Source organism: Patagioenas fasciata, chromosome 7 (assembly GCF_037038585.1).
Source record: "Patagioenas fasciata isolate bPatFas1 chromosome 7, bPatFas1.hap1, whole genome shotgun sequence".
Lineage (NCBI taxonomy): Eukaryota > Metazoa > Chordata > Aves > Columbiformes > Columbidae > Patagioenas > Patagioenas fasciata.
This window is the reverse complement of record NC_092526.1, coordinates 4,714,288-4,740,000: the sequence shown is the minus strand read 5'-3', so window position 1 is coordinate 4,740,000 and position 25,713 is coordinate 4,714,288. Positions and strand designations below refer to the sequence as shown.

Here is a 25,713-nt window from a genome sequence, read left to right as displayed (position 1 = left end):
AAGCTACTCAAATAATAGCTCAGCAATGACTTTGCAACAGGCTTCAAAGGTCAAAATGGGCTACTTTCCTATTTGTCATAAGATCTGGGAACATGTGTTCATAAAAAGCAGTGACCTGTGCACATGCCTGGGTTGCACTGTAATTCCGATATGATGGCTGCTCACAAGGCTTATCAACACCCCATTCATAAAGCCGCGCTGTGCCGCAGCTGTATCAGCACTTTCTCTATGAAATCCTGGGCTCAGACCTAAATTTCTCTTGGGGTGACACACGGGACTCAAGACCTCCACTCAGAAGGGACATTTCTTTGGTTAAAGCTGATACTAATCACGGTTTTTTGGTGTAGGATGAAGAGGAAAAGTTCCTTTTCCTGACTGGTTTTCATTTCCTTGAAATATTCCGTGCAGCCCCCAGTGCTTTTTAACGAATCTCTTTGAAGGAAACACTTTGGCCTTTTAGCAGCAACGAAGGACAGGGCATGAATTAGATAACAACGTGCACAGGTAGGATGATTTCTGGTGTTTTCAACCTAAACACAATGTAAGAATCTGCTAACTGAAGTACGACAGTGAACACTTGGCTGTGGTGGTGGTGTTCTTGTTGGTTTTTTGGGGGGTGTTTTTGGTTTCTGTTTGTTGGTTTTTTTTGTTCCTTTTTCATGGGTTTGTGGGGGTTTTTTGTTTGGTTGCTTTTTGTTTGTTTGCTGATTTTTTTGTGTTTTGTTTAATATTTTACCCAGACCTCGAAGGCTCAGAGATGGACGAGCGAAGTCTGTACCTGCACTGAAAAAAAGGTGGTATTTCACACAGTTATTGAGTTATTTAACATTTGCCTGTGCTTGCTTTCTAGCACTGACTTACACGCACCTTGCCCCTCCCCATCTGCACAGCTGCACAACAGTTCCCAGCCTCTTTAATTTCCTTCACCACATTCCCTTCAAAACATCATCTGCTCCCTCACCTTGGACTGCCACAGCTCAGGCAGTGTTTCAGAAACCCATCTCTCTTCACATCATACTTTAGCCACTTCATTACAAGTTCCCCTGTACAAAAGCAGGCTACTGGAAGAGACAGCACCCATCAGATGCACAAGGCTCCTGACCTCTACCTACACCCCTGCATTTTGCCCATCAACTTTTTCACCCTGTGCCTCGTTGAGGGACAAGTAGTTACAGCTAAATTGCCTAGAGCCCTTTCGAAATTGAGTCAGAGCAAAAATTCGGCAGGATTCAGGCAATTTTTCTAGGATAGACCCCTGAACGTTACAAACGCTTCTTATCTCTCCCGAATTATAGTCTGCTGGATCTGCTCAGGATCAGCTGCATCTCGTCTCTAATCCAGCAGCTAGACGAGAGCAGGAGGGATGCACGCCGGGAAACCAGGGGCTCCGGTGACAGTCGGGCTCTCACGACTCCCAGCTCCGCTTGATGAGTTGCAGGTATTACTCAACTGATTAGTATCTAAGAGAAATAAATATCTAGGTGAAGAGCAGCTGGCCTTAGCTCAAAGTTAGATAAGAAAGAAATGGCAAGAACGGAAAAAACTGGCAGGAGCTATAATTTCACTTTTCCTGAATAGTGCTCATTTAAGAGTGCACAGGGTGGTGCGTGTTCTTGGATCCAGACTGTTTTGTGAACTGCTCTTAGAGCAAGCAACATTAGCCAGATATAGTGCAGTTTTCAGCCCTCAGGGCAGACTGAACCTCTTCTTTCTGCACCCATAGGATGTGTCAAAATTTCTCCCTTTCCATCGAAGCGGTGCCGCAATAACAATTCATCCAAGAGCTGCAGGGGAGCTCGGTGGCAGCCGCCCTCCACCACTGAGACATCACAAACACGTTCAGAGAGCCTCCCCTGTGCTCTGCACACCCGCCCTGCCCTGGGGTCCCAGATCCAGCCCCATGGGCATCATCTTCTCTCTGTACAGTCCCTGGCAGCAGCTGCATGCAGGCAGAACAGTGAGATCAGCTGCACGGAGCCTGCTCCTGAGAGGCCAGGCCATCTTCTTGGAAAACCTCTCACCATAGAGATCTGCCGCTGTAACAAGTTTTGCTCATTTTAAGAAATATTTCCTTGTTCAGCTTTATCTTTCCCGAAGACAGAAGGAAAAAAATTGATTTTTTCACTTTGTTTAGATGGAAGATCACACCTTTAAAAAAAATAAATGCCCACCTGCATGGCAAAAAGCAGTGGAAGGTTTAATCACTTCTGTGGGGCTCTAACTTTTCCTAAGGAATTGCAAAATCCTTCACGCTACAGCAACGAGCACAGCAGAAACAGAAGCCCTATACTAGCGCTACCTTCCTTCCAAACTGTGACCTGCCAGTAATTTTCCTTCTCTAAAATTTCCATCCTGTCATGACAGATAAAGTGGCAGGGTCTACCATTCCTAATCGCTGGCCCCAGCTCCTGCTGAATTCCAATATCATGCACAGTTTAGTTATGGACTTTAGGCTGCAATTCATAGCCAAACCATGGAAGAGATTTAATTCAATAGCGGCTGGGGTCACAGGAAGAGGGTGCCAAGAGTGGCAGACCCTGTAGTAAGATATCCTGAGAAAGACAGTTACTGGAAGCAGAGAATATACTGGATGGTTTTGTGGGAGCTTACAGGAACCATAAGAGGACGAGAATCAAAGCCCTACGGGAAAGTTAATACATTAGAGAGAAGAAAACGGTAAAGGCCGGAGGGTGAGCTGGCAGCTTGGATGGAGAAAGACTGTGGTTTGAGATGGGTGTTCCTGTATTTCAAGTTCTCCACCTGAAGACAAAAACTGGTCAGAACTGCCTTGTGCTGGAGAAGAAGTGGTAAACTGCATTAGACGACACTGAATCCCATTGCCTCCAAATTTATTACACAACAGCTCTTGCTATAACACACGGAAACTTAATGAAAGGCTGCATAATACGTTGATGCTGGGAGATGCTAAACAAACCAAGTCAAATTCTAAGTCCCCTTTATGATACAGGTAACTCTTCAGAAGAGCAGAAAAACACATTCACGGAAAATTCAGAATGAGAACGATAAGCGTCCTTCAATAGCTTTTCCATGATCATTTGCCCAGGTCTATGAGGATGGCCAGGAGGTCTGAGGAGGGATTGGCTTCTGGGCTGCAGGGTTTTTCTGCATAAAAGCAAATAATTGTGGGTGGCTCAGGAACAAAACTACCATCACTTGCAGGTAGTTGTACCACACTCATTGCTTTGCACAGAAAAGGTTTTCAGTGCAGCTTTTAAGCATTTACTGTAATGTCAGAAGTCATTTATTTTATACCATGACACAGACCCTGCATTAAAACTATCACTGCCAGGAGTCCCTGCGAACGTAACTATTTTTATGGACCAAATGTTGTGGGTCAATGTTTTAACACAGGCTTGTTGTAGAGTATATTGCTCAGTAAAGCGTCCCTCCACTGCAGGCGTTTAATAGCCTGTCTGTTGCTTCGCCCATTACCACAACTCTGCACTCTTTCTCTGTTTTATTAAAGCCCAGAGAGCCAAAGGGATGCCCGTGGGTGGCAGGGGGCTCAGAGACTTTTGTAAAGGGACCTGCAGATCCTCCAGATTTAAGGTAAAGGGTCCCAGCCCACAACTTCCATCACACCAAGCACACAAGCGGCTGCCATCACCCAAAACTGGGCAAGTCAGCAAAAGCATCCACAATTGACTTCTATTTTTTACATAATGCTGGAATCACTGTCCTAGTTTTTCCTAGCAAGCAGTCAAAAATAAATAACTCAATAAATACATCTTCATCTGCACCAGGCAAATCTTCCCGGCTGGGTGCTGGGGTAGATGCGATGAGTCCCTTCCCCACCCCAAAGGTTTCCAACTGGGTGCTGGGGTGATGCCATGAGTCCCTTCCCCACCCCAAAGGTTTCCAGCTGGGTGCTGGGGTGGTGCCATGAATCCCTTCCCCACCCCAAAGGTTTCCAACTGGGTGCTGGGGTGGTGCCATGAGTCCCTTCCCCACCCCAAAGGTTTCCAACTGGGTGCTGGGGTAGATGCCATGAGTCCCTTCCCCACCCCAAAGGTTTCCAACTGGGTGCTGGGGTGGTGCGATGAGTCCCTTCCCCACCCCAAAGGTTTCCAACTGGGTGCTGGGGTGATGCCATGAGTCCCTTCCCCATCCCAAAGGTTTCCAGCTGGGTGCTGGGGTGGTGCAATGAGTCCCTTCCCCACCCCAAAGGTCCAGCTGAGTGCTAGGGTGGTGCGATGAGTCCCTTCCCCACCCCACAGGTTTCCAGCTGGGTGCTGGGGTGGTGCAATGAGTCCCTTCCCCACCCCAAAGGTCCAGCTGAGTGCTGGGGTGGTGCAATGAGTCCCTTCCCCACCCCAAAGGTTTCCAGCTGGGTGCTGGGTTGGTGCCATGAGTCCCTTCCCCACCCCAAAGGTTTCCAGCTGGGTGCTGGGTTGGTGCCATGAGTCCCTTCCCCACCCCAAAGGTTTCCAACTGGGTGCTGGGGTGATGCCATGAGTCCCTTCCTCACCCCAAAGGTTTCCAGCTGGGTGCTGGAGTGATGCCATGAGTCCCTTCCCCACCCCAAAGGTTTCCAACTGGGTGCTGGGGTGATGCCATGAGTCCCTTCCCCACCCTAAAGGTTTCCAACTGGGTGCTGGGGTGATGCCATGAGTCCCTTCCCCACCCCAAAGGTTTCCAACTGGGTGCTGGGGTGATGCCATGAGTCCCTTCCCCATCCCAAAGGTTTCCAGCTGGGTGCTGGGGTGGTGCAATGAGTCCCTTCCCCACCCCAAAGGTCCAGCTGGGTGCTGGGGTGGTGCGATGAGTCCCTTCCCCACCCCAAAGGTTTCCAGCTGGGTGCTGGGGTGGTGCAATGAGTCCCTTCCCCATCCCAAAGGTTTCCAGCTGGGCGCTCACATTTGGTGAGCTGCCAGAGGAGGGTGCTCTCTTGTTAGAGGAAGACCCTCCAAATTGGAAAGGCAGAAAGCAGAAGGGCAGGAATCCTCTTCACCTCACCTCTCCATGAGCTAAGAGACACTCTGGTGCCCGCCTTTTTTTTTTCCTCCTCCCCCCCTTTTTTTGTCTCATTCTGTCACTCTCTGGTTCTTTTACAATGGCAACAACAATGATCTTGTCTAAATGATTTCACAGGCTATTATTCAGACACTCAACTTTTAACATTTCAATTTTGTCATTTTGTTGCTACACAAAAGGTGCACTTCTCCAGTATAATGTTCTGAGAATTATGTCAATGAGCAGTAATGGCTTTTAACATTAACTTGATCATTAACAACTACATTATCTGTGGCACGATCAGCACCTCAGTCTATTGTGTGATATCACTGTACAGATTTTGGAAATGCAGGCTTGGCCTAAGCAAAAGTTCCTTGCATTGAGCTGTGATTTTTCTTTTAATTGAAATGCTTTTAAAACACTTAATATTTTTGCGAACGTTTTATAATTGGTTTACATTAGTTTGTCTTCCCTCTGGAAATAGATGGTAAAATACCTTTTTAAACTGATCTCAGAACATCCAGGTCGGGGTTTTAATCAGGTCAACTAGACGGAGCTTAACTAAACTAGAACAAGTTGTAGACCAGTTCCGGAAAGAGTATCTGTTTTGGAAGTTGCTCACATCCAAAGCCTGTTCCATTTTTCCATCACTTTTACTTGATCTGTTCCATAAATTTACCAGCAGAAGCTATGCAGATGTTAACGCTTTTATATTGCTAGACAGAGTGTTACCCATTTTAAATTGTCCTTGCCAAAGAGACAAAAGTAACCCAAGAGTTTTAATTAGTTTTTCCATATTTCCTAAATAAAATTGCCCTATGATTCACCTCTGTGCATCCTTCTTGTTGCTAACAAATCCCACAGCCCAAGGCTTTTGTTCATAAATGCATGTTCCTGGGTGCAGCCTTTCCTGGGAGAGAAGGAACAGCATCCCTAATTCCTCTTACATACTAAGGACCAGTGCTTTAACCGATGGGAAAGCCTTTATTGCTCCAGATGGGAAAAATCTATTGGTTTTAATTGAACTATGCTGATTTACTCCAACCAAGCACCTGCCTGACTCCCTGCTCTTCTCTAAAGAGTCTCCCACCAGGATCTCAGACCCGAGCCTTACAACCGCCCATAAATCAGGACGCGGCAACCCCTCACCCCTGGCACTTCTTCCCAAACAGGAAAACAGCAAAGCCATCGGTGGAGAAGTGGCTGTCGCAAGGTCACACACAAGTGAGGGATCAAGCCAGCATCAGAAGTTAGTTCTCCTGGCTCTCACACACGCGCTTTAACCACCAGACCGTGTCTGTCTGTGCATTAAAGATGAACTGCTGCAGACTTGCTGGTCATTATGTGCTCCGCTGCTTACGCACTTCATTGAATTTTATGGCCCCACTGGTCAGCACTGCACCACCCAATGGTTACACCATTGCTCTGGTGCCTGTGGGCTATTCCTATGCTATACAGGTTTACCAAAGGCAAATAAAAGGGAAGCCAAGTAGGAAAAAAGATCCTAAAATCCAACGGTGACTTCTAGAGCACCAATGACAATAGAGCTTTTATGAAGCCAGGTGTGTTTCACAGAGCTTGAAGGGATGCTTTGTTAGGATGATCAGGTGTCCCCACATGGAAAAGAGCCTGCTGAAGTGAGGACAACCTGCAGACACAAATGGTGGGCAGACAGCGGTTGAGCGCCCACCATGCCATAGCAAAACCCAAAGCAGCGAAGCGCTGAAGCAATTACGTGGTGGGCAGAGGACCTCAAGGTGCTACAGCAGTTAGATGACGAGCAGAGGACCTCAAGGTGCTGCAGCTGCTAGAGGATGGGCAGAGGACCTCTTAACTGCCATTTTCCACCTTCCTTCTTGTGCCTGGATACATCCTTAATGCAAAAAACAATGGGAACATCATGTCACAGCCACTCCCAGTGACGGGGAAACCTGCAGCTTCGGAGAGGCTGGGCGTTTTATGGATGCAGTGTACCGGTCTAATGCAGTCAGGAGCTGAATAGCAATCAAAATAATCATTTAGCTCCGTGTGTAAATAATTTCATTCTAGTAACAGTTACAATCAGAACAATAATGAAAACAATCACAGAGATTCAGAGAAGCGTTAGAAAGTCGCAGTATTCAATTTGCAGAGTTAGTTAAGCTAAGTCTTACATAAAGAAATATTTTTAATATAGTAATTAGATATTTGCTGGGAAATTCTCGCCTTATTCTTCAACCAGTTTCACAGGCCACTGTGTTTATTTTTGGGCGCTGCTGTGATTCCTAATGCTCATAAGAAACATCTCTGTCTATAGGCTTGAAGACGTGCCTGGATTGCTCCAGTGCTGCGGAAGCATCAGCAACGCTACAGCCCACGAGTGGGAGAGGGGACTGTGGCCACGCTGCTGTGTCCCAAGGGAGCAGCAAGTAATTCAGGTCTAGGGATGCAAAGGTGTCCATCAGAAATGGAAATTATTAGGCGTCCAGGTTCAAAAAAAGCTCCTGGTGTTCTGAGACAATACAAACAAAAACTTGAAACAAAATCAAATCTTATTCGGAACTTTATCATCGAGCACGAATAGGCTCAAATTCAGCTTTAAAGAAGATGGAGGCATATAAGCTTGGACAGCATTTCACCTTGCGAACGTCACAGTTCTGCCAGTGGGACGTGGTTCATACCACCCAAGAGCTGGCTCAGGTATATTAACATTTAACGCTGCACTTGAAGACACATTTCAGTATTTGACCCTTAAAAGTACATTCACTTTGGAAATTAAAGCTTTGTTTTACACACTTACAATGACAGGTCTTTGCTGATAACTTTTTTTTCCAGTAGTTCCATTACCACAAATCACAGTACTGTCAAATACCCCAGGACCTGAAGATCACAACTCGACAGGCAGCAGATGCCCTTTTGGAAGTTTTAAATAACATTCATTCATTTTCCAAATCCAACAACACAAACTACCTACAACCTCTCCGTGGCAAACCCAGACTAAAAGCCCGCAAAAACACTCTGCCCTACCTTATTTGCTATTTCAACCAAATTACGCCAGGGACTATCATAAGAAATGAGAAGAAAAACCTAAGAGTTTTCACACAAGCTGTTTGTGTATAAGGACAGAAGTTTTAGCTCAAATACACATTATTGTGATGTCATTGAACACAGCAAAAACTGCAGGCAAGCAGAACATTTTCATTGTAATACCACTACCATAAGCATACTTAAATCACTATAGCATCTTCAGACTATAATTATAACTTTGTTGTTTCTGTGGTTTCAAAGATAATAGAAGTTGTTCACAAAATTTACACAACACCAATGCGCTGCATACAAAATATACACTCTGTGTCACAAAATATTCCCAGCAAGAAGCCTGCAGACTATCAAGTTATGATTTAATATTATTGTGACCGGCAATTAATAACAGACCACCAAAGACAAACATCTCAAAAACCTTAGACATAGATAAAACAAGGTAGATTTGCTTGGTTAACCACGACACAGCTGTAGCACCTGAAGAAACACCCAACTCACAGGGTATCATCAGCATTCCCCAGCAGAGGTCCGTTATGACAGAAGAAAAACAACGATGGAAAGAGAAATAACAATAGTGCTTTCTTACCTTCTCGCAGCCCTTGTGAGGTGACAGTGGTGCGGTGCCTCCTCCCTCCACCACAGGGATCTCACAGCTGTGCCTTTCCCATAGGTGTTGCAGATGGGCTTTCAGGGAGGTCCTTCCAGGCCAGGAATCACCTACAGCTGTTGGGCAGAAAACAAGAGAGCAGCCCTCACACAGTTAATTGATAGGTCCACTCATCTTCACCACCTTGCTGTTCAGCTTCGCCCACGGAGGTGCAAAGAGAGGCAGATGTGGTATTTGGCAAGCTGTCAAGACACATCTTTCTTTTTAAAAGTAAGGCACACATCACCGGCTGCTCTCAGATGGGTCCTTCTGTCTGTAACAACACTGCCGTTGGCACTGAAGATGTCCTTTTCAGACATAGTCAAGGAGGAGTGGGCGATATAAGGAGAAAACAGTCATTTTTTCACAGGTGTTACCCAAAACGGACTGCTGCCCTTCCCACCCCGGTCTAGTAACCAGTGCTGCCCTCAGTCCTCGCAGACAACTCCGTGTGTCTTCTTTCACCACCCATCAGGCCAAATTCACCTTACTGGACTTACCAGACACCCTGCCAAGCAGAAGGTCTCATGCTGCACCCATAATATGACACAGGGTCCAGAAGCCATCGCCATGACATCAATCATATGTACAAGGCATAGCAAACAGCAGCATCCCACTTCCAGTTTTACCAGCGGTGTCATTTTTATTGTTCCATCCATCACTCTGTACTCTTCACTCCGCAGGCAGTCTCTCCCTCTAAGTATTTCTTGGAGTTTTGGAGCCCAAGGACAGATTTGAAGCCTTGGAAGTATCATAAAGGTTATTCCCATTGACACCCACCACAATCTTATTGTCTTTCTAGCTAAATGGTAACGGTCACTTGAAAACTTAATGGTGATGATGCTGCTGCAAGTCTTGTGATGCCTACACCTCCTGCCAGCAAAACACTCAAAGTGAATCTGAACTCAAAGCAGACAAAGCTAAAGTTCTGCTTATGAACATCCCACCCAGTAACGGTAATGTTGTCTCCTTTGATTTCAAATCCACTTTGAAAATCTCCAAACAGGAGGTGCAGCTCAACCGTGGCATCAGAAGATGCAAAATGGGAATGCCGCTCATTCACTTCTCACGTGGCTGGTGAGAACAGGTGGAGGATGTTTAACAAAAATAACAACAAAGCCCCAGTGCCTGTAGAAATATTTATCCATAATATCCTTTCACGCTCGCACTTCCCAGTATGGACGTGCAAGACTTTTTGTTATTCCAGAAACCACCAAGCACAAGCGGCGAGGCTTGTTCCAGCTGAACCGGGACTTTCTGCATGAGCTGACATTTTGGAAAGTAGTTTCCTTCTTGGAACTGAGATGGGATTTTTCTGGCTTTAGCAAACTGGGAAATTTTCCACAGCCCTTAACTTCCACTCCTAGCATATTTTCACTAAGTAATTTGCAAGCAAAACAGTCCAGAAAATGCTTGGTCAGAGCAACATGTTTTTATAGCCACTTTATTTGAAAGAGCAGAGTATTTTTGGTAATGTTGCTGGAATGACAGTTCCCTAATTCTTCACTAGACCATTTGCTGCTTTTGCATACATTTATACCTTTAGATCTAGAGATAAAATTGAGCAGCACTGCACTGTGAGTGGTTTGCATCCACAGTCAGGAGGCATGAACATCCCGGCCTTCTCCAGAGCAAGGGGGAGCCACCAGACCCACTGCAAAGGACATTTTTGATGGGGTCTGAAGCTCCCTTAGCAAACTGACTCCAGAATCACCTCCTTCCTTCACCGTGCTACTTCTTTGCTGGTGACACTTAGCTCGGAACTGGGAAGGGCAAAGCTGGTAGACTGGAAGATTGCCTAATGTGCTGTGACTGACATGTAATCGAATATTCAACCACTGGTCCTCATGTCGGCGGCAAAGTGAATATGACACCCTTCAGCTTAGCTGCGATCACGCCTCGCTCTTCTGCAAACAGCTTCATAAAGGTGCGGCCTGGCTTCTTTATGAGACGGATGTGTGAGATGGGACAGCAGTCACGGAGGTCACCTGCTGCCGGGAACGTGCCGAGGACCTGCGAGGGACTGACCTTTAAATGCCAACCGCATCCCCGCCGCCCATCCCCGCGCCTCGCGCCGAGGTGGGACCCGCTGCACGCTTTGCTTTCACAGCCACCATCGTGCTCAATGACCTGGACGAGCCACCTGTTCGACATCAGATGACTCTCTATCTTTTGTAGTGCTGAGGAAAAAAAAAAGACACAGCCACGGACAAAAAAAGAACATTTGGGGGCGAGAAACCCCAAGGGAAGGAACTCAGATGTTCAGGTCAGGCCTTAGAAAAGGTATCAATTCTTCTTTCCACTTAGCACAGCCTGCTGCCTGCCCGGGCTCTTTGTCTCTGCCCTCTTCCCGGTACAGAAAGCATTTCCCTTTTAAATGACATCTGAGCGCTGACATGCTGGAGGCACCCATCCTGCATCATCTCTGGCAGATGGTGCAGCTGGCCACGATTTTCGGGATTGCTTAAATAAAACCGCAGTGCCATAGCAAGAAATGTAGAGAAAATGCTCAACAGTGCTTAAGATGTTTAAACATCACAAACTGTCTAAGACTTCAGATTGCTGTACTGCGCATTTTTTGGTGATATAACCATCTCCATCGACGATAACAGTGAAATCCCCATCACGATTCATTTTCTTTTCTTCCTGAGAGGCAGAGACAAGTCCTATGTGATATTCCTGACCCAATATCAGCCACTTTCACCCTGCTACATCAGGAAGTTTGGACAGTTGTAACAACACAAGTCAAACGGTTGTGGTTTCTGGAGATGGGAGCCCCAATGCTGCAAGCATCAGATGCGAGATGCCCCAAGACCATCATATCAGAAGGGGACCCACTCCTCCGGTCCACAAAACCAGTAACATCTCTGCATGGCTTTCACAGACACGCAAGCAATTTTAGTGCAAGCAGCAACGTTCAAGCCAACATAAATGCCGGCTTTGCTTTTCCCCTATGGTTTCGCTTGCTTTGAGCTAATTAGCCTGATGGCCATTTCCCTGCCCCCTGGAGATGATTGTGTTTAGTGGTATATGTATTTTGGGTAAAAGCCTTTTAAGTGAAAATTGTCATTGTCATATCCAGGAGCCATTTAGCGCTTTCTAGCTCTACAAGAAGTCTTCAGCCAGTGATTAAAGTTAGATGTGATGTTGGAAAATAGGAAACTTTGAGGCACAACTGCTGAAATCTGGGGTTGTGGAAGTGAAAAAAAACCAAAGGGCTTTAACGTCCAACTTGGTGGGACTTGTTTGAAAGTTTAAGCCCTGGTAGATCGCAAAGACAACCCTGCAGCATTTCTTACCTTACTACAAAAGAGCCATTACCTGTAGGTGTCAAAGGAGACCCCTCATATCTGCACTGCAGTAAAGCAACTGAATCCAGGGATATCTGGGAATCTGCAAAGGAGAATCTGAATCTCCTCTGCAAAGGAGGCGCCTAACACTCCTGAAACAAATGAAGGTGCCTTGATTTTGTTCTGCAAACCCTGCTAAACATTATCTAGCCTCAGGAAAGCCTGCCTGTTGTGCCAAAGCAGAGTAGCTTGCAAAGATATTCAGAAGGCTTAATATGAAATCAGTCCCTGAGAAGCTGAGATGAATTCCTGTGTAGTTGCAGGCAGTTATTTATTTATTAGCTGGGCATATTGGCTGGCAAATCTCCAGGCGTTTCAGAGCACCATCACCCGCAGTAGCACTCCAGCATCCTCCTCGCGTCGCCTTCCGCCCCATAGTCCCCAAACTAGGTGGGAAAGCAGCGGGAAAAGGGCAAACACCCCATTCCAGAGCTCCTCACACGTCTCTCCATGACGGCGATGCTGTGAGGATGGGCAGCTGGCCACCTTCCACGGGGACCACGCGTGCCGCTGCCGCCGCGCTCAGCCACCTCCGGCCGCAGATGTCGGCTTTTATTGCTCAGGTCTCCCATATCACTGGGCCACCTGTACAACATATTTACCATACAGCAGTTATTCTGTTGCTGTTTGCACTGAGATAATCTTGGCATGAAATGGTAGTTAAACCCGGGCATAATTTTTTACACTGTGTGTAATGTAAAATCACCTCTTTGGATAAGTAATATACTCACGCTGCCTTCTCAACGGAACACAGTATTTCTTGCCACCACCAGAAATCGGCCAGAATTGGTATTTAAGGTCTGAATGTCCCCATTCCGGGTGCAGATTGCAATTCCCGAAAAAAACGTGGAACTTTTGCAAAGTCTGGATTTTAGGCGTGCGATCCTGTTGGACCCCTCTCAAACGCTGGGATGGTGAAACACAGCACTGAGTCAGGTTTGAATGGAGGCCTCAGACTCAAACACAGATCCAGGATTTGGAAGTGCTTTTTGGCTTTAATCCCATTCCTAGCCATATCCATTTGATGTAGCAGAGCAGGCTATCACACTGAGTAGAAAAATATACTCGGAGCAACTATTTTGTTTGCTTTTTTTTTTAAGTGAACTCCAAATTTTCTTCTCCCAAACTTAGAGGGAGGTGGCGTGACTCTCGACATCACAAAACACGATTTTCTTCTGCCGCTGTTCTAGACATACAGTATTTTTTCCCCTCTGTTTGCCTTAAAAATTAGGTTGCTAATGATAATGTTCCTCTCATAGATGATCTTGTACTTTTTAATGATACCCATAGTTTTCCTCCACATAAATGACTAAATCCTCACAGAAATCTCTGTCTTGATTAGCACTCCTGCTAGTAAAATTTCACATACTAAATCAGTACCAGCTGTAGCAAGAAAGAATGAAAAAGGCAAGTGTAAATGTTCCATATGCCCTACCAAATTGGCATCTGTGTCAGTAACCCTGTGTTTTTTTAAACAATTGTATACATACATTCTCAGAAGTGTTTTGCTCACAGGATTCTGCAAGCAAAATTTCCTCTGTTGGTACATCACTGAAATGTCACATCTTAAAAAACCCCCAGCGAGTCGTTTTCCTCCTTCTCCTTCCTACACCCAACCCTGATGTGCAACTCGACGAGTTACCTTGAGTTTACTGCACCTTTATTTTGACGTCCGCTCCCCGCAACCCGACACCGGAGCATTTCTGCAAAGCTGCCTCACATTTAGCGCTCGGTTATCAGTGACGCTACCGAAAGCCAAAGCTACTATGGCATTGTAATTATTTCCAAGCTGAAAGCGGGACTCGAGTTCCAGCTCGGCTGGTGGGGAATGCTGCGCCGGGAAGCGTCCCTACGAGCCAACATCTCGTCTTTCGCCTGACTCATGAATGATGATGCAGGAGGGAGCAAGTCCCGGGGACAACCCAGAGCTCTGACCCAGAACGGTCAGTGACTCAGCTCCATCACAATTTGGATACGGGGTAGGTGATGGTTAGAGCCTTTTGGACCATCTTTACGGTACTAAACTGGCTGAGCACCACCTGCTCCATCATTTTGCTAACAGAAGAAAACCCAGAATTGAATGTAATAAATACGCGCACATTACAACTTAAAAGTAACCAGCTATGTCCTCAGTGAAAGCACTTTCAAGTTGATTTATGCCCATCCTGCAACTGGAATTTGATCAGTAGGGCAAAATGGACGTTCGAAGTTAAACAAATATTAACTAGCGCTCCAAATGGGTAGCAAACGCCACAGCCTTCTGTGGAAAGATGATACGGAGCCAGACTGTCCACTGGTGTAAGTCAAACCCAACCTCACTGGACTTCGGTAGAGTTGCGCTGATCAACACCAGCTGACTGTCTGATCTCCTGGAAACCCGTGGGATGATAAAAAGTAAATGGGGAGAATTAAGAAGCAGTTAACCGCATTAATTGGATGTTTCTGGGTATACTAAAATATTTCTCTCATTTCCAAAAGTCTGAAAGACCCTCTCTCCTCACACTCTTGGCCGTGACGAAGTGGTGACACTCATTAGGGCTTTTTTTCCAGTGCAATATGGAGTGTATATTTGCACATCATGTCATGCCTGTCCATGGTAATCAGAAGCCATTATTTCCAAAAGCTCAAAATTCCCTCCTGGACTCTAGTATGCCAAGTTTTAGCTCACAGTGATTTTTTTTTTTACTTTTTAATGGTTGATTTATAATTGCTTCAAACAGAAGTTTATAATGGGAATGCTGACAAAACCAAAACTACAGTGTCACGTTAACACTACTATTGTTGCTTCTCTGTTAGATTTGCCCTTAACCCTATAAGCCAAGACTTGTAGCGCCTATCAACAAAAGCCCAGAATACACAGGGCACAGAACACAGAGTAGAGAACTGGAGACAAGACTCCTGGAATAAAATCCTCGCCTCAGTGAAATCAAAGGCGTTTTATCTCCGGTGTCTGCTCTCGCTTCTGCCAGACGCTGTGTAATTTGGACAAATTGACCCTCTGCAAAACGGACAGGAAAATATGTTCTGCACTTACCTTACAAGTGTTGCAGCATGATTAGCAAATCGTGCTATTAAAGGAAGCAGGGGAAGGCTATGGATAAATATAAATGCTACCTACAAGTTATTTAAAAAAAAAAGGCAAATATTATTCTAGGCATCCTCTATACATGGGAGGTGGTAGGATCTTTACAGCTCTGCCCACATGTATTTACACAGTCATCAATAGAATATCTCCCTGCAACACCCTCATTATTTGGGTCTTGTCTCATGTTTGTGATTTTCAATTTTATTCCTGGCTTAGGTCTCATTCTTGACATTTTTATGTAGGTTTACTATGCAATAATATACATACATTAGATGGTGTTGAAACTGTCAACCCAAGTTACTATTTTTAGTGTAGTGCAGAGGATGGGACAGAGGCATAAGTGACAATTAAAGTGAATATATTCAGAGCTGTCATCAGCAAATAGTTTTTTTTCTCTTTTCAGGAATCATAAGTGTGTAGAAGGGCCTCCTAGGCAAAGTTTTTAAGGCAAAACACTGGGGTCATTAAGAAATCAAACAAACAAAACAACAAGTAAATGACATCAGCAGGAGGTTGGGCTGCTAAAAGGTTCCTGGTCGCCACGTTGCGAGAACACTTATTTGCTCCCTCAAATTGCCGACCTGCCTCTTTGCTTCTGTGCTACCCGCGCACAAAGTCTGCAGATGTATATAATTTACAGAGCTTTGCTCATCAAGGGGATTAGGCAGCCCTCTTTCAATATGTATAAGAAGTACAAACACACACTTTCCCACTATGTTTTACGCCTGCCTGCAACAAACAGCTGAACAGATTGTGATGAAATTCAGACATTGACAATCTGACAAAAAACTTCTTTTCTGCCTTAAAATCTGGCTTCCAGAAGTTTTGCAAATCTAAATATTTTATTTGAATACCACGAGGGCCCCACTCTTATAGAAAGCCTATGAAGCAAACATGTAGATACATGTAGTTAAGGAGGAGGAAAAGAAAACCAACACAGACACATACACAAAAGGCATCTATTTGGTGCAACTTGCCAGTTTTCACAATGACTTGGGTGCGTTTTCCCTCCCTGGCTCCTGAGACTGTAACGAGACTCCTCTAATAAACACTTTTTGTCCACCAGTGTGTCGACGGTGCTTTAACAGTAGTTTCAGTGTCAAATTGCCCTTTCCTCAGCAGGGATTGTTAAGCCTTTCTGTATTATACTTCCAAGACTCTCACGAGCTGGAGTTGGGAGATATAATATTTTCTTTGAAGTTTGCATTTCACAACACACTGGGATGCAAACAAGCTCCAGTTTCTCAGTAGTCAAACAATTCTGGCACACAGGGACTAGGACTAAATATTGTACCAAATTTTCTAATTACGTCTTTGTGATATTTACTACACGATGTTAGGTGAAAGCAGATTCTAATCAATATAAACCCCCTTGTCTAAACAGGACATCTGGGCTTTGAAATATTCTGTTTGTTGTCTCAAAATTACCCTGTAGCAAGCCACCGTAACAATATAATATCTTAGTCATGGAAAACTTTGGAGTATTTCTGATAAGCTTATCATAAACAGATGAGTGCTTTCTCTCTTACTGTATTAAGGTGATGTAAAAAGTGAAGATAAAAGTCAGCTGTATGCATAAAATCACGTAGACTTATGCCAACAAAATGCTATGTTTACAAGTTTAAAAGCTCAAAAGTCTGAAAAGGCAAAAGTTGGGATTCTTAAAGTAACACCAACTCAGCCACATGGCACATCCTGGCACGCACATTTAGCAAAATAAACATTAGCATATTCATATACACATTTCTAGAGCAACGTATTTTTAATGTGGCCAAACTAATCCAACAATGGGAATCTCAACTTTTCTCATTTTATGGCCAAATTCTCAGCTGGCAGAGATATATTATCTCAACAAACCGACATCATCTACAGCAGCTCGGCAGCAGAACCACTTGCTTCCGAGCACGCAAGTGCCAGATTCTGATGCACTTACGATGACAAGTCTCTTTTACTGACTTTAATATCAATATTCATAAAACAAGATAGACAGATGTGATTAAGAATCAGCTCCTTAACGAGAAGCCTGAGCTTTCCAGTACAAAAACATTCATGAGAGCCACATTTTCGCCTGTGTTTTCTCACGTAAGCGACTCGGAAGGAATCCAGCCTCCCTGGTGCAAGCGTTTTACAGCACAAGACATGGAGAGTTGTAACTCTTTGGACTTGAACTTTCCACGATGCTGATTTTCACTGACTCCCTCAGCTTTATTCGGCAATCCCTTGATTTATTCTTCCAACGACGACAAACCGCACCACAAGGAAGCATCGCCCCGCTCGCCGGGCACACCAGGGCCGGATCAGCTCCCGCCTTCAAATCATCCCACAGGGAAAGTTTCCTGCGCCAAGAACGTTCTCTGTGGATAACGAGGCAGATTTGGGCTCCCAAAGCAGCTGCCTTTGCAAAGCTGGCTTATCCCATCACCCCCGAATCGCCCTCGGCGGAGAGGATCTCCGGATGGCGCCGGGCCAATGCCACCAGCCTTCTGCCACCCCAACCTGCTCGTGGGACAGACACCCCGCATCGCCAGGGCTCACCAGCACGGGATAAGGGGATCTAAAAATGACACAAAGCCCCCTTTACCCCACCTTAATATGACCTATGCTAAATCCAGCTTGGCTGGGGCTGAGGATCAAGGCCCTTAGACACTCTTAACTTAATGCTCCAGGTAGGAATATAACTCCATAACTCCCTCTCCTCATCAGCTGCTGTTTATTTTTCAAGGTCCTGGTTAGGACTCCAGCCCCACTGAGCAATGCAGTCTATAAATGTGGAAAGCCCTCCAAAAATCTCAGTTTAATAAAAGGTTACATGAAGCGTGGGCAAAGGGATGCAACCGCACCTAAATCGTTCGTATATATTATGTGCGAATAGTTTGTCGCTTGGTTGGTGGGGGTTTTGTTTGTTTGGGTTTTTCTGCGGTTTTTTTTGTCTTGTGATTTTGTTGTTGCTTTTTGTTAATTGGTTTGGGTATTTTTTGTTATTTTGTAGTTGTTTTTTCTCCCAAAGAATCTTGAACCTCACCCCATTGGACTTGGAGGCATCCAGAGCAAGTTGGTTAACTTTTAACAGGCTTCACAAACACACGTGGGAAATTAATCCTCAGATCACCTTTTTTTCCCCCTTTGCAAGTCACACCCAAACAAAAAACCTTCAAGAAAAGCTTGGCTATCTGTACCATTTCAAACAGTAAATGTTGCCATTTCGGGGTTAGATTTGGAAAAAAATATGTATATACTGGAAAGCACTTCACACCTTTGAGGTCCCTAGCACGCTAACAAACTGGATGGTTATTGGCAAAGGGGTTCAAAAGTTAGTAGGGCTGACAGACAGAAAGACAGACAGTGAAGTTACTTCATTTCCGTAAGTGATCACGCCAAAAATTCAGATTTGATTAATAATTAAAAAAACTAAATAAACCAAAAAAATCCATTATCTTGAGAATCGGGAATAAGTCTGGCCAGAAAGTTCAGAAGAGATTAGATGTATAAAAACAAAGCGTTATAGGGCAAAGGCTGTGGCAAAGCCTGCCTGGTCCAGGAGAGGGGACATTTCGGTTTAGGGGGGACACCAGCGTCCCCAGGGACCCACGGCCAGGAGCACCCAGGTTGGGAATGGGCATCCGAGAGCCCCGAGCCAATTACTCAGTAACACCCCCAAGCTCTGAAGATCTAAAGATCCCCTGAATAATCCTATTCAGGGCGAAGAATTATAACCATGAAGGGTAAAAACAGGAGGAAATGGGATCCTTCCTCAGGCCCCTGGCAGACACGGGGAGGACAATGGGGAAATAAGAGCTCGGACATAAGTTTCCCCGCATACGTCCTCAGCCACTGCGGTTTCAGATGAGAATTTCCAGAGGCAGGAACTAAAAGAATATTATGATTTTCTTTGGGGGATTAATTACTTTGCCGCTTGTTACCTTTTGTTAGAGGCGTGACACCCCATAACCTCGTAGCACAAGGCACCAGATGTCCGACTGGATATCGGTTTTGAAAGAAAAGTGTTCGTTTTCCCATTCGAGCCCACTAATTTTTTGTATTTCTTTTTTCTTGTAAAAAAAAAACCCCACCCCACGAATTGTAAGGCAAGCAGACACCAAATTATACAAATTACACAGACGGGTGCTGAGCGCTTTGGATTAAAATAAATAAATAAAGGCCGTCCTCCCTCTTGCATTTGTGGAGACGCGTATCCCCTTACAAATAAAAAAAGTATTAAGAACATATTATGAAAAATAACAAAGAATAGCAGAGAAATCAGAAAGTGAGTGGCACTTCAGATGGAGTTTAGCAAATTAAGTCATTGACCTGAAGAGGAGATTAATACCAAACAAGGTGCCCCTTCTTCTGAAGTAATGAATATTCTTCAAACAGCAAGGGAGCACAGACTGCTGTTTGATGCTGATGACATTGAAAATTTAGGAGAACAGAAATTCCATCATTTTTCATTTGTATGCAAATGCGCCTGTTCCAGAAATTAACCCCTGAACCCCATGTCAGTTTTCATCTGCAGGAATTCTCCGCCAGCATCACACAGCGCAGCCTTGCTGCTACCCGGGGGTCACTGGGGCTTCCCCGCACAGAACAACACAAAACCCTAAAACAAAACAAAAACAAGACAAAAAAAGAGGTGGGGGGGGGGGGTGGGGGGTGGGGAAGAGGGAAGAAAGTAGGATGGGGGGGAAATTGGGCCAAATCAGGCCAGGCTTTGTTTACCCCCATTAATGGAGTATAAAGGCGCAATAGAAGCAAAAGCATGTTGTAAAATGCACATCTCTCATGCATGGCTCTGGGTACTGGCACAATTGTCATGCAGAATGTGGCCCTACCTCTTCAGGAGGAGCAGCGGCCACTAATCACTTCCACTGGTGTTAAGGTGAACCCTGGGCCAATATACAACCCGTATTACTCTTCCTTTCAGCCAGGGCTTCCACTGTTCAAAAGTTCCTTTGTCACTTAGCACCTTAGACAAATGCTACTATCTGCATGTGAAGGGGAAAGAGATGATGGAGGTTTTTTAATTGATGTGGATTTAATTATGCTAATTGAGACAGCTGTAAAGCCTTTTCAATATAGCCGCATAATGGGACCAGCAAATACAGGTGTCCTTCACTGCAGGCGCTTAATGTTTAACCTTAGTGGTTTTGTAAGGAAGGGAAAATACAAAGTAATGGTTAACCAGCAGAAAGCTCTATTTCTTGAGGACCTAAAGAGGACACTTCACTTTGATTCTTCATACAATCCCATTCAGGGCTGTAGAGCTCCAGGCATGCTGAGCAGAGCACAAACACTTTTCGTTGCAGTGATGCCTGCTCAATGGGTGAAGATGAGGCCAACACTAGAGGGTTCAGGCCTGTCACAGGCGTCAGCATCCTGCACAGGGTGCCCTTCACTTAATTCAGACCATTCCTAACTAGTGCTTAATTTAAGGCCGCCTTTTCATCTTCCTTCTGTAGACCTTTCTTGTCATCGTTTTTAAACTTTTCTATCCAACCACCTACAGCATCAGCTATGATTAAAACCAACAAGACCCCTTCTTAGGGTGCTTCCTTGGTGTATTGCCCAGACCCCTCCGAGGCTTCTGTGCCTCTGTCTTTCCCAATATCTCCCATCCCACACCCTACATCTTTTCTCTAGGCTGGAGCTAGAGACCAGTGACCATCAGCAGATCCATTTCCCAAGGTCTGGGTTTGGTCAGTTCAGCCCCTCAAAGCAGCCAAGCATCACGTAACATCAGTCCTGCTTGAAGGGAGGAATGTAAATGCTCGGCCAAAGGCGAGGAAGGGATCACTGAGCATTTTTAATATAGGGTGAAGCATGGCCCAGAAGTGTCCTTGTCTCTTTGGTGGCCAGAGGCAGCCCCAGGGACCAGGTGTCTTCTGTTCAAATGCCTACATGTCACCTCAAAGCTCTCCTGTTTGGTAGCACTGTCTTATCTGTACAACCACTAAACAGCTTTATTTTTAATTATTTTTAAGTTGTTATTTATAAAACACTTGTTAGAGTAGGACTAAAAGCTTTGGTAAACAAGTTCTGGTAGACATCACTGAGGCAAATTCAGGTGTTATTGAGCTGAACTATGCATCACCCATCACTCATACGACAACCACAGTCTGCTCAGAAAGTGAGACTTTGAGTTGTGTGCTCCTCCTAGAACATCTTTTTAAGGAGTGCTGCCAAACCAGTGAATACGCTGGAAATACACACTACGCCATCAGATGGGGTTGATTTGTGTCAAGCAGGAGAGTGAAGATTAAATGCAGGTGTACAAAGCTATCTGCTGTGACATCTTCTGTAGGTCTCCCAGAGGCGGTAAGAGCAGAGATAACAGGAAAAGTGCTTTTCCATCAGAGGACACAGCACACAGTCCCACTCCATGATGTGACTGAGGTGGCACCTGGACACCACACTACCTCTAGCAATTCCTAACGTTCAGTAGAAATAGGCTTTCATCTCATTCTACATTGAAGCTATATGGCTTACCTGAGGTCATTGAAAGCAAGGACAGAAACCCAGATTTTGACTTTTTGACTTTTCTTTTTGACCCAGTTTCCTCCCTGTCCGCAGTTCCACCTTCTGAGCTCTCGGCACCGGCTGTGACGATCCTCTCCGTTTTGGCGATAGTCGTTGTCCTGGGAAATGTTAACGCCAAGCACCGAGGGGTTAGCAAAGTATTGTACTTCAACCAAATTAACCAGCTTCCAAGTCTGCAAGTTCTGCTGCCTAGAAAACAGCTAATTCTCCCCAAACACCAAGTCCCCTTGTCCCCCTAGCTCCTCCTCAGGAACAGCCAACTGCAAAGCACTAGATGGCTATTTTGTTATTATGCATATATTACAAGCATTAGCTTGACAAGCTTACCAGTGACAGCATCAGTCAAACTTCGCTTTGTCCTCCTCCCGTGGTCCAACGCTGGATTCAATGCCCATGGGCCACGCTGGGCAGCTGAAGGGCCGGTTAATCTGGAAGGCTTGGCTGCCTTCACCCGAGGTCTCCTTGGTTGTTCTGGACATGGACAACACACTTGGGGTTGGGTCAAGTTTTCCTTTTGGCTGCTCTGAGCTCTTTTGATGCCGTTTTCCTTGACTCACCCTTGATCACGGGGAACAGTCTCTATTACATTTTTCAAATAATCTGATACCCATAAGAAAGGCTTTGGGGTAGGTTTTATTTTAAGTGTTATCCATTCTTACATTTGCCTGATGTAGAAATGTAAGAATTGGTCCAAGAGCCAACCAAATCCTGGTGCTTAGCCCAGCAGTATATCGAATTTCTTTTGCATATCCAGAATGAAAATGCACAGCCTTTTTAACAAGGACAGCCAATGTACAACATACCAATGTAAGCACTCTGCTCTGTATTTTAACAGATTTCAGGAATTTGTGGGAATTCTCTTTAACATTGGAGAGTAAAAGATCTGAAGAAACGCTCTTGCAAAAAAATACAAATGGGTGCTTTGATAACTATAAAGTTGCTTTCTTGGACCAAAAGCCCACATTAGGAACCAAATAAAATATTTAAAGGCAAAAATCTTGCAAAGTTTCCTCCCATGAAAGGGAAAATATGGTCTATGCTATACCAGGCCTTCTTTTTGCAAAATCTGTTTAGGAGTTGCCATGAAACAAACACTATTACACAAAGAGCTTGACGATTTTTGTTCAAGTTGCCTTTATATATATTTCTAGGAAAGGTTGGTTTGATTTCTCTTCAAATCAAGTGTCAAGTTGCATTTCAGACCACATATAAATATGATTTTGCTCTCACATAATGCTTTTGTATCTGGTTTAGTTCCATTCACCGCAGTAGTGTTACCTTTCAGTTACACTAATGGGAACAAGAGCAGAATTATGCCAATAAAAAAAACTGCTTACAGAAAGAAAGAACACAAACAAATACTTCCTCTGGCTTACTTAATATATTTGTTTGTCCAAATTGTAACAGAGGTATTTATTTCAAGAAATATTGTTTGATCAGCAAGAGTAAACACTGATATATCTTAAACTCCAAGAAGCAGTTTCTACAACTCATCAAACGACACCTAACTAAGATTAAGTTTAGTTGGTCAACTAAAAGAAACAAAATAAAAAGGTTTCAGGTCATATAATTATACCCTTCTGTTCCCTAACTTTCTTAGAAATCTCCGTCTAAAAATAAACCCAGCATCCGGATGCCTTGAACAATTGGCTTATTTTGAAACATATAAAAACTCTTATTTCGTCCTTAGCCATTTTAAGGCCCTGGTGCTGGCACGCAGCAATAGTGCTTAGCACGACTATACGCCGTTTTCCATCTCCAAAGCACTTTACAAACATTAGCTAATTAATCCTCACAGCACCCCTGTGAGGTATGTAGGTAAGTATTGTCATCCAATTAGGTAAGTATTAAGCACTGTTATCCCACCAGATAAGTATTAAGGTCTCCCATTTTACTGGGCATCCTGAGGACAACAGGTTAAGTTACTTACAAAAGGTCACAGGGGGAATCGGGAGAATAAAACTTGGGATGCTCTGGTTTCTTGCCGGTTATTCAGGCACCTGGGCAGCATCCGGTGCTGTTCCCTCCACAAAGGCATCCATCGCCATCCACATGGAAATCAGGGCTTTCTATAACCCTCCAAGACACGGAGCAATGAGGACAGCACGGTGGAAGAGATGCACCTGAGAAGCACAGCTTCTCCTCTTGGAGGTGGGCAGACACCACATTGCCCAGAGAATGTATCAGGATTTTTGTTAAGAATAAAGGTCTTGGACCGTGGCATTTTCCTATGGATGTGCATGGACAATGTTCAAACGTATCGTTTGCTGATTGAACACTCCTTCTTCCCTTCCTAATTTATCGTTCTATTCCACTGCCTTGTAAAGATGGACTCATATTAAAGTGTCACATCCATGCCACAAATATATTAACCTATTGATCGGGGTTTGCATCTTCTTAACATAAAAAAATCCAATCTGAAGCCCCAGCTCAGAGGCTTCCAAGTTTGTAGGTAAGCTTGAATCCACAAATAGACTTGATGGGACAAATCCCTTTTCAGAGGATCTAGAAAACAGGACTAGCCCAGAACATTTCAAGACATGTCAAGCTGGTGAAACAATATCATCTGTCCCCCAGAGACCGTGCCAGTGTGCACATCTGCCTTCAATTTCACTGTGCTGCTAGAGAAAAAGGGAAAGCTCCTACTGTAATTCCCTATGGGCTTTGTGAAGTCATTGAGTTCTAGACCAGTGTGAGAAGGCCCCCAAAAAAGCAAAACTCACGCCAAGTGAGCCTATTACAAGATACAACCCCAGGTGGGACATATTGCAGAGTCTACCCAAAGATCCATCATGTGCCAATATGATATGGACAGTCACGACTGTCCTCGGTTTGTGGCAATGTCATTCTGTGGGAGCAGCCCGGGTGCGACAGCAGCTCTTCTTCTGAACCGAGATCAAACCATTTCTAAGGGAAAAAAATATAGATATTTATATATTAAAAGAGAAAATGTTTATTTTACAGAAAACCATCTTCAGTGCAATACGTATCCAGACCAAACGCACACAACGAAGTAGCCCAAACTTCTCATGTCTCGGAACTCAAAAAAACCTCCGACCCGCAAACCAAAACCAAATAAACACATGGAAATAAGAGTCATGATAAGAAAAGAAAGTAGATTTAGGTCCCGTTGCATTCTTTGGAGAGGTTTTATTGTAATGTCAGACTGAAAGTGAATAATAAAGGAAATCTGAGAACACTAACACAAAATACAGGTAAAAGATCTAATGTGTGTTACTGTCATGAGAAAGAAAATAGGCAACCCAAACTGCGACAAGAATGTGCTTAGTTATTATATTCTTTCAAGCTTGGTCTGCCAGCATTTTTTTCCCTTTATTTTTTCCTATGTGCTGGTCTTCAGCGTTTGCCAAAAGACTTCTCATGAGTTTGCGTGATCCCGCTTCCCAAAACCAGAGGAAAGGATGTTTCCCCACAACCACAAGACTCAGCTGTAGGTTTTACACCACAATTTAACTGTAAAGCCACTGGGTGCCATGACATCCCACTGCCTAAATAACGACGACCAAGCGAGCAGGGAAATTTCAGTGTGGGTTATGCAAAATGAAAGGATTAAAAAATGAAAAGAGCATTCACTTCATGTTGCTCCTTTAAAACATTATCACATAGCTGCTTTTTTTTTTCTTCCCTAACCTGACCTTTTTTTCCCAACGGTTTGTCTATAACTTAATATAACTAATTCTTTTGAAATAACGTTCACAGTTAGCATAATTGGTGTTATATAGTTCTAATGTACATTACAGAATATTCTGTCACTAGACACTAAATTGAAATTTTAAAGAAAATGATAGAAATAGCTGTAAGGGAAAAAGTACCCTTTTAAATCTAATTTGCTATGCACCGCAGTAGGGTAATGGATGCAATGAAAGTTCCTTTATTGAGTTCCCATGTTCAAAAGGTATTTAGGTAGCAAAGGATGTTAAGCAGACCCCCCGTGCTCCTCCTTTAAGTAAAGATAGCAGGAAATAAGGTATATAGGTTTGTGTCCTCCTGATTTTTATTTCCTCAGGAGTACAACTTATGCAAAGGGCACCTTAGGCTACTTGGAGGATCACAAAGGGTGCCCTCAGCCCCTCGCTGTCTGC

The 25,713-nt window shown here is 44.4% G+C and overlaps 1 protein-coding gene and 1 long non-coding RNA gene across 23 annotated transcripts in view; both read right to left on the bottom strand.

Annotated features, from left to right (window-relative positions):
- LOC139828391 (uncharacterized) overlaps window positions 1–21,931 on the bottom strand; it is a 106,994-nt gene extending 85,063 nt beyond the window's left edge. Inside the window, exons 1-2 of the long non-coding RNA XR_011739931.1 lie at window positions 21,560–21,931; window positions 8,582–8,718 (exon numbers count right to left, since the gene is read on the bottom strand). This is a non-coding gene — a long non-coding RNA (uncharacterized lncRNA). The remainder of the gene's footprint in view (window positions 1–8,581; window positions 8,719–21,559) is intronic.
- A 2,351-nt stretch (window positions 21,932–24,282) lies between these two features.
- The window catches only part of GTDC1 (glycosyltransferase like domain containing 1), a 200,961-nt gene continuing 199,530 nt past the window's right edge, over window positions 24,283–25,713 (bottom strand). For 17 of the 22 annotated variants that reach the window (XM_071810704.1, XM_071810702.1, XM_071810703.1 and 14 more), the window contains one exon: window positions 24,284–24,517. In XM_071810704.1, coding sequence (XP_071666805.1) covers window positions 24,401–24,517 — 117 coding nt within the window. In that variant the 3' untranslated portion in view covers window positions 24,284–24,400. Of the gene's footprint in view, window positions 24,518–25,713 lie in introns of all 22 variants that reach the window. The other 5 variants (XM_071810699.1, XM_071810691.1, XM_071810690.1 and 2 more) reach the window with 3 other exon arrangements.